The 9747-nt window shown below is 39.7% G+C and overlaps 1 protein-coding gene across 1 annotated transcript; it reads left to right on the forward strand.

Annotated features, from left to right (window-relative positions):
- The first annotated feature begins 4174 nt into the window (after nucleotides 1-4174).
- On the forward strand, nucleotides 4175-9737 carry LOC145500245 (uncharacterized). Its single transcript, XM_081479757.1, has one exon. The coding sequence runs from the start codon at nucleotides 8040-8042 to the stop codon at nucleotides 9735-9737; it is 1698 nt and encodes a 565-aa protein (XP_081335883.1). The 5' UTR covers nucleotides 4175-8039.
- The last annotated feature ends 10 nt before the right edge of the window (nucleotides 9738-9747 follow it).

Genomic DNA, 9747 nt, shown 5'->3' on the forward strand with positions numbered 1-9747 from the left:
TTTGTCCCTATTCCATCTTCGTGTTGCTATTTACCATCCCCAGTTTTTGCGTCACCCACAGTTTTAGCTAAAACTGTGGGCCCCAAATAGTTATGTCACACTTAAAATATGTCACACCTTAATAATATTTCTACATCTGTTTCCTAGACGCATTACCGAGCGGTTTGTATACGCAAATCCATACGTGTCATTTTTTGCGAAATGCAGAATTGTATCTAGGTATATATACAGGTATACTTGATTGTATTGTTAAACTCCCTGAAGAAGTGTGCACTAGTCACACGAAACGCGTAGGAGAAAATAAAAAAGTTTTACAACTCAAGTAGTTCACAGACGTGCTGCTCACTGGTTTTACTTTAAAAGATTTCTGTATTGGTACCAGAAGAAGCCACATGGCGAACAACACTGAAGGTAGCAGCGCTGGTTCAAAGTGTCGCCAATCAAGCAATGGAGACCACACTCCACTATCAACCGGCAGTCCATCCAAGCTTGATTCTATGATTAAAGCTATCCTGAGGAAGAAAGTTCACGAGCGCCAGGACATCGAGAAATCCCATTTGAGTCTTTTGGCAAAGATCAAGCTTCTTCAAAAACATTTAGCCGACGGCACGATCCCTTCAGGCCTTCGGATTCATCGCGTCAAAGCCAAGGGCCCGGATGCTGAAACTCTTCAAGTAAAGTTTGATGAAATTATCAGCGAAGCACAATTTAAACTTCTGGATGCTCTCGCCGATAGTCTCCGTGCCAATGTGAAAGTCCACCAAGAGGCAATTCAAGAGTGAGAAAAGGACATAGATGGTACCATCGCTCAGTGGAAAACCCATCTCTCTAAAGAAAAAGAAATCACCTCCAGCCAAGTGGAAATTCTCGTTGGAGCAGCAGTAACGTTCGTGGCTAAACTGTCTTCGGACAGTGCCGTCGCCCAAGCCTCCAAGTCTCTACAAGTGGAGATCACCCGTAAAGACAACAAAGGGCGAGAAGAAGAGATGAACGAGCCTTTCATCCCAGATGAGCAATTGATTCAGGATATTATCCACCAGGAAATCCATCTGGCAAAAGAGGAACCAGCTGGTGGCACTCGTCACAGAAAGGTCTCATTCTGGGACAACCCTGGTAGGCCAAGTCAGTTGAAGCAACAGAGGCAAACGTCGCGTCGGCTAATTGCGTCAAAATCACCGCAGAACCGACCAAAAGGGCAAAAACAGCAGTGGGGAAGATCCAAGTCGCCCAAGTCACCCCAGTCGTCGGCAAAAAACGTCAATGGCAAAGGTTCCGGCTCCGTAAAATAGACTGTCGATCCGTCCATGAAAAGCGGCTCTTCAAAATGGCGAAACAACCCTTGTACGACTGGCTTCCTCGAAACTCAGAAATCCACAACTTCACTAACATTGATCTTTCTGAGCAGCAGTCCAGGGTTTTGGGTATGGGGCCTAAGTTCAGGCCCTCGCTCAAATCCCCTACTGCAGCTGAGTTTGATTTGGAGATCAAAGACTTTCGTCGCAGAGTTTGCCTTCATGTGTTATTCGCAGATCAGCCACAGGATCCAAATTTCAATCCACGATTGTACATTCCCACTGGCTGGAATCTGCCCCGAGAAGACCCAGAACTCGAAGACAAACTCTTTCATTTGCATAAAGCACTGCAAAGGAACATTGCAGAAAACCAACCGCACTGGAAGGACAATCTTTCAAGACAGGACAGAGCTGAGCTCAAAGAACTTAAAAGCAACCAAGCAGTCAGAGTTCTTCCAACTGACAAGAACCCAGGCCCTGACCTGATGTCAACAGACTGGGTGAAAACTGAGACACTTAGACATTTGAGTGAACTCTCCTATTCTAAGGTCACCCTAGAAGACTGGTATGTTTATCGTTACAATATAATTAAGCGTCGTGAACAGCTTTCAGCTTTCCTCAGACGGTTTTCTCTCTCTCTTTTTCCAAGAAACAAAGCAAGCAAAAAGAACTTAGTATGCAAAGCTAACACAAGAATCGACCAAATCGATGAAGCTAACACAAGAATCGACCAAATCGAGAACGATATCACCAAGAATGCAAAAGAGATCGATGACACCTACAAGAGATTGCTGTCCATGGAGAGATATTCTAGGGACTACAATCTGAGATTTTACAACATCCCAGAATCAACAGGCGAGGATTGTATTGCAAAGCTCCGTGATATCATAGGAAATGATCTCCAATTGCAAGCAAACATCGAGAACGCCCACAGGATCGGGCCCTTCAAGGATGATGGCACTCCCAGACCAATTTTGGCTAAGTTTTTGTACCGTCTGGAATGGTTTAGAGTTATCAAAAAGAGGGATCTACGTAATGGCGTGCGCGTCTCGGATGATTTGATATGGGAAGACCGTCAAAAGAAGAAACAATTAAGATCTGTTATGAAAGAAGCATTTGAAGCTGGGAAAAGACCTAGATTTCATCATGGCAAGCTCTATATCGACGGTGAGCTACATCAGGCTTGAGATGTTTGAACAGTATATATTCTTTGTTCATGTGTAAGTCCCATAGTCTACATAGCTTTATAATTAACATTTCTCTTAAATTGTTTAATTAAATTTTGTCAAGCTAAAATTTTATGCAAATGACCCAAGAGTCCTCTGACCCTGATTTAAATTTATTATTGCTAAATGATCATGGGATTTACACAACTGAAGAAATTAATGAGTTGTTTCGTACTATTAAACCTCAATACAGTTGAACCTCGATTATCCGGACTCGTTGGGACCTCGGTAAATAGTCCGGAGAATCGAGAGTCCGGATAATCAAAAACATGAATATTAATGAGATAGAAATGTAAACAAAAGGTATACAGCAAAGAAAACATCATTTTAATTGTGAAATCTACACAGCCTGTATGTATTTACAAATAAAAACTTTCAGTTCAGGTATTTACAAAGGTCTAAAATGTTGAGCCAATCAGATTTCAGCTGAACGCATCAGAATATTTCTTTGTCTCGTCGCACTTGCGAATTTTGAAAAGCCCACAGGATAATATGCTGTTTCAACAGCCTTTTGAAAGGATTATTGGGCTTTTTGCGACTTTGAGTTTTCAAGATCACAACTAATTGATATTCATGAAAAAATTGGGACCAGAGAGAAAAGTCCGGATAATCGAATAGTCCGGATAATCGAGGTCCGGATAATCGAGGTTCGACTGTACACTGTTATTCACTTAAATACTAGAAGCTTAAAAAATCACTTCAAACAAATGTGCAATCTTCTGGATTCAATTTCATGTAAGTTTGATTTTATCGGTTGCTCCGAGACTTAGTTCACCTCTGAAACTGATTGTACCTGTTTTCAAATCCCAGGTTACATTTTACTCAATGAAAATCGCACCTTTTCGACAGGTGGCAGTGTTGCTTTGTATGTCAGATCAGGCTATTCTTCCTCAATTAGAAATGACCTCAAAATAGACTCAATTGGAAACCTGTGGATAGAAACTAATGATATCATTGTGGGTGTCATTTATAAACCCCCAAATTTTTCAAACCCAGAATTTTTAGAGAAATTTGAAAAAACTCTACACAGTGTTTTTCTTGCTAAGAAAAAATGCATTCTAATGGGTGACACTAATATAAATACTCTTACAAAAACAAGTGTCTCTAAGGAATATATTAATTAAATACAATCAGAAGGATTCAATCAGCTGATCTTTGAAGCAACACATATTACTGAAAATTCACAAAGCTGCATTGATCATATCTTTACAAATATTTCAACTTCCTGCTCAAGTGGCAGCCTCACTGTTGAAATTGCGGATCATCTACCAGTCTTTACTATTTTGTATGACTCAAAATTTAGTCCTTTTCCTGATTATTTCGAATTCAGACACTTTCAGAGTTTTGAAGATGAAAATTTCAAAGTACATCTACGAAAAGAGAGCTGGGATTCTATCTACAAATGGCATGAAGTAAATGAAAGTTATTCCAGATTCCTCCATATTTTCAATAAAGTAAGTAATATTCATGGACCACTTAAAAAAGCCAAGATCAAACACAAAGCCTATAAACCGTGGATTACTCCTGGTTTAAAGAAATCTATGAAAGTAAAAGATAAATTATATAAGAAATGGCTTATTACTCAAAATTATGTTTTCCTAAAGAAATATAAACTATATCATAATAAAATTGCTATCATTAATAAGATATATTGTGACTGCTTTTATAATGACATATTAACCAATTCAGATAACACGAAAAAGATGTGGGATAACATCAATTCATTGATAAATAAGAAGCAGCCAAGTTCTCACATAGAAAAACTACAGGTGGACAATAAACAATCTGTACAACCTATAACTATCGCCAACTGCCTTAATGACTTTTTTGTAATGTCCCTTCTACACTAGCAGCACAACCGCCTAAATCTGATAAGAGTGCAACCTCTTATCTCTCTCAGAAACCAAAACAATTTTGCTTCGCACAAGTCTCTGAAATAGAGGTATTCTTATTACTAGAAAGTCTTGATACAAACAAGTCATTTGGGATTGACAAGATTCATCCACTATTATTAAAAACTGCAACATTTCAAATATACTGTCCTTTAACATTTATTTTTTATCTTTCCATTAGCCAAGGTATTTTTCCTGATAGTATGAAGCTTGCTAAAGTTGTTCCAATTTTAAAACAAGGCTCTCGTTTTGTATGTAGTAATTATCGACCTATCTCAGTTTGCTCTTCCTTAAGTAAAATATTTGAGAGAGGCATTTTTAATCAACTGATATCTTATCTTACGAATAATAATATGATTTCCTCAAAACAATATGGATTTAGACCAGGTTTCACAACCTCTGATTGTCTAATTGACCTTATTGAAGAAATAACTTCCTCTCTTGATAAAGGACTCTGTGGTCTCTTTATTCTTAGATTTAAGTAAAGCATTCGATACAGTAAACCATCAAATATTACTAAATAAACGTAAGTATTATGGATTACAGCAAAGTGAATTTAACTGATTTCAATCTTACTTAAGTAACAAGAAACAGCAGGTACATGCAAATGGTGTTGCTTCCGACACACGTTTTATCTCCACTGGAGTGCCTCAAGGATCGATACTAGGACCTTTGCTGTTTATTATTTTCATTAATGACCTTCCAAAGTCTTCCACCTTCTTTTCTATGAGATTATATGCAGATGATACATCTTTAACAGCTTCCAGACATGATCTTGATGGTCTATTGTGTGAAATCAACAATCATTTACCTGCTGGATGAAATACAATGTTCACCAAATTTTCTCACCTTTGTTTATTCCCACTCTGAGATATTGACACACTCAAAGCCTTATATATCCAGCAAAAAGCATCGATAGCTGCAGTCTGACCAGAAAATTTGTGAAAATGAATGTTATTGCGGAATCTGCGTAAATATGGAAGACAGTTGAATGCCATTATGCATTCACTTGAACTCAACTGCATCTCGATGTAAATGAGCCGATCTTTTATTTCGACCATGATGCAGTGCGATCGTAGTGTGCACACCACTTGCCATCAAACAAAGCCAACTGTTGAATGAGAAAGATAAAGGATGGAAAAATATCTATCTTGTCCTGTATGCATTACAAGAAATATCAGTTGAAGAAGAATTGCGGTATGACTATGGTGTCAAAGATCTTCCTCAGCGTAACAAAAGAGGTACACAAACACATATAATTAATTCCCTAGTGTGTAATTGTCTTTTGTAATATGCTGTAAGTTGAGAGTGCCCAGTTTAACATTTATAATTTTTCCAATGGTGAACATTAGCTTTGACTCACATTATTCATAGCATTGACTGAAATGTTCCCTTTTCAATTGAAACTCCAAGGGTGGTTTTAAGGTACTGCTGTGATCGTATTTCTATCCCTTGCAGTCTGGGGTTATAGAGAATTCCACTAAGGATATACAGTTTTCAGTTTTCAAATATCTGACCTAGTTCTAACATATTTAAGTTTCAAAAGTCTGAGAAATATGCAATTTGGGTGACTTATGACTTCATAGACTCAAATCAGTTTTATATCAAATATGTAAGAGCTCATATCAGTCAGTCAATTTACTGCAAATACCATTGACACTTGATAGACTTATTGATACTTGATAGACTTGATGTTTTTCTTCATATTTGATCAGAAATTCGGTTGAGTTTTTACATCACCACTCTGCTAATTTTTTATTCTTTTTAAGACTTCAATATGGCAGTCTGCAGTTAGCAGTCTGCAGTCTACAGTCTGCAGTCTGCAGTCTGCAAATGTCAGACACCGGTTCAAAATCCACAAAGGTAACTCCTGTCACATGCTGGAAAGTATTCAGACGTCATTTGCAGAGTTGGATCATTACCCCAAGTACTTTTACTGCTAAAATTGTCAACTGTTATTGTAAACCCTCACTGTTGTTTTTCACATTGCTAATTCTCACAGTTTAAATACACCATTTTTCACTTGGTGTTTCACATACTAAATTTAAGATGCCTTAAAATGTTTAGTTTCACATTGCTTATGGGTAATTCACATGCATGTGAAATGTGAGATCTAGCTATGAGTAATTTTTTCAAAGAGAATTTCACATGGCTGAAGTGTTTTCACACACATTTCATGTTTGCTTCTGGTAGTGTTCCAACCAGCATCCAGAAAGCATTGCAAACAATTCATTAGCATTAACAGGCTTACAACCTGATGACAAAAGTGTGGGATGTCACAGGTACCCCCACACAAAAAAGATCAGGGGAGGGCAGGGTAGGGTTAGGAACTGAGGGGGGAGGGTGGTGTGCATGTTATTCTTTTCAAGAACCCCCAAAAAAGTGAAAGACAACACTGGTTTGAAAAATTCAACTAAGGTTAATTGTTTTCTTGATCCCTATAGTCTGTAGACTCTGTTGTATCTGGAAAGGATTTATCTTTCAGTCAGGTATGAACCGTTTCGTTAGTAAATTATTAGTAAGACACAGCTGGGCTAATTCAATACAACTTATTTGATAGTAAATAAATTTATTTGCCACCACATAAAAGTGTTTATGGCTTCTACCCATGCTTCTGGCATTATTTTAAACATAGTGTCAATTTTCAACCAAGAGTTTAAGATAATGAGGAAGGTGGGGAGTACTGAAGGGTCAAACTAAATGGGGACGGGGTCACAAAGTACAACCTTGATTGAGCAATAGTCACGAGACCATCACAAGACAATCTGGTGACTTTGATAACCTTTGCGAGTTCATTAGCAATAGTCATCAGTTTCACTGGAAAATAACTTAGCCTTGCTTTCAGTGATCGGTATAAGACATGCCTGAATTGGATGCCCTAAAACACGCTTAACACAGGTGGAAGAGGAAAATAAGAATTTAAGAATTACGGTGGCCTCCAATCAAGAAGAGTTAACCGAACTCAAGGTTAGCATGGTCAACACGTGTTCCCTGGCAGCTGACAACGATAATGAACTCAGAAAGCTGAAAGCGGACATCCAACAGCTTAGATGCAGGCACATTAAGCTGGAGGCTTACACCCACAGAGAGAATATAAAGATATTCAACTTGCCGGAGATAAGAGGTGAGACGCCCAGTGATACTGAGGAGTTAGTTAAATCTATGTTTGAAGAAAAAATGAATATCCGTGTAACGACTTGGTCTTGTTTTAGGAATGATTCGAATAGAGACATTTAAGAAGTGGACATTTCAGTGTTTCATTTATGACGCGTGCCGCTGATCATGCATTCTGCAGTCGCGGTAAATATCAAGTTTCAAAAAGCACATGGTCTGCTTTTGAGTTCGTTTTAGTGTGTTCGAAGTTCATTGTTAGTGTCGAGCAGGATTTCATTTCTTATTAGCGGAACAAGGCACGAAAAACTTGTAAGTATCGATCGGTTTTCATTTAGCTTTCTTATCCTTTGTGATTCAGTTGTTATTTTGGTTTACTTAGCGGATTTACGCATTTGATTTCAGTGAATCGTTGTTCACGTAATAAAAGACGTTTGCAGTTCAGCGCATCTCTAGTTTTACTTGTTGCCGCTTTCCTGTAGTGAACATTGGGTTCCTACATTATTCAAAGTTTTTCTATGGCATCGCAAGATCACGAGATGCCAGATGGAGCGAAAGGTACGTCGCTCCGACAAGTTCAAGAGGAAATATCGTCGAGCGAAGATCCTCGCGTCGAAACAACAGCTAATTATGTTCCACCATCCGAAACTGCGGGTTTAGAAAGTAATCTTACCTCGAGGCAGAGGGTTCCGTCGAAAGTTATGGATTCGGAGGAAGTTCGAATCGAAAGAGCTATTGATTTAAAGGCAAAAAGAGCGGGACATTTGGGGTACGTGAGAAGGAGGTTGAAATTTGTACAAGGACTTCTGTCTGAACATGCGAGCGAACACGAAGTGATGAAAGGTGTCGAAGATTACGAGCGTGCATTCCACAAGTTTGTAGACTCCCACGAAACCTACTTAAGTTTTGAAGATAATGAACGAATGAGAACTATGGCGAACGAAAGTTACGAGAATGAAAAAGAGTGCAAATTCCGCCTCGAGGTAGAGCTCAGCGCGTGGAAATATAAGGCTAAAAACGACACGAAAGGAAGGTCCAAGTCTGATCGCAAATCACATCGGTCGAGTAAAACCGGGAAGAGTTCCCGTACCAGTTCGAGTAGCGTAAGAGAGAAGCAAAGATTGCTTGAAGAAGCACGGCTGAAGGTGGAAGCACTTGAACAAAGGCAGAGCCTGGAGCGTCGCTTGGAAGAGGAAGAAGCTGAGTTTCAGAAGAGAGAGCTTGAAATCGCTAAGGAAAGGGAACGAAACAAGGCTGAGATGGCAAGGAAAATTGAACGGATGCAGGTGGAAATGGAACTAAAGAAGGCTACTGTGGACCTCGAGATTGAGAAAGAGGAATTGCAGACCGAGCGCTCGGACGACGAAACTGTAAGTGAGATAATTCCACCATTAAATCCAGAGTTGATCCCTCACACACCACTAAGGCCTTTCAGTTTACCACAAGACACACACCTTATCCCGCAACCCCCATCTGATGTACAAGCAACCAGAACTAAGGCTTTGGAAGCTGAGCATGAGGTGTCGTCGGTATCGACGTTTTCTCAGAGTGACATGGATCCCCCATACGTACCACTTCCCAACCCTGCTTCTCAGCCGAAAGAGACCAGGCAAAAGTCTTCAGTAAGAGTAGATGTAGATGAATTCAAACCGTTTGTGACCAAGGATGAGAAGAGTTCGCCCACCGATAAATTTAAAAGTGAGCTTCAAACCCCTCAGCCAAGTCACACTCAGCTTGAGCAAGTGTTGTTACAAACACTTCAGCACCTTACACAGCAACCAGCCAGCCAAGTGCCACACCCCCCGTCAGTAGAACTTGCAGATAAAGCGCCATGGCAAGCAATCGCAGAGGCACTTAAACAAGGTCCCACTCTACCGAAAATTGAGTTGATGAAGTTTGGGGGAGACCCTTCCGAGTATGGAGAATTTGTTGCCAATTTCTGCGACCACATTGAGAGTCAGGTGCCCGATGATTCGCAAAGATTGACCCGTCTACTCGCGCAGTGTGTTGGAAAGGCGCGAGAGGCTATAAAAAGCTGCGTCAACCTTCCTACTGGTCAGAGGTATGGTGAAGCGTGGAAAACTCTGTCAAAGAATTCTGGACAGCCTCACATGGTGGCTGATGCACACATGAAAAGGTTAAGAGAATACAACCTTAGAAGAGTTGATGCCGCAAGTCTGATGGATTTTGCGAGAAAACTTGAAGATACCAAATGAGTGTTAACGA

Source organism: Orbicella franksi, chromosome 10 (assembly GCF_964199315.1).
Source record: "Orbicella franksi chromosome 10, jaOrbFran1.1, whole genome shotgun sequence".
Lineage (NCBI taxonomy): Eukaryota > Metazoa > Cnidaria > Anthozoa > Scleractinia > Merulinidae > Orbicella > Orbicella franksi.

What these genes read in the sequence shown, in the direction of transcription:
- LOC145500245 (XM_081479757.1), top strand. Translation starts at nt 8,040, where the DNA reads ATGGCATCGCAAGATCACGAGATGCCAGATGGAGCGAAAGGTACGTCG.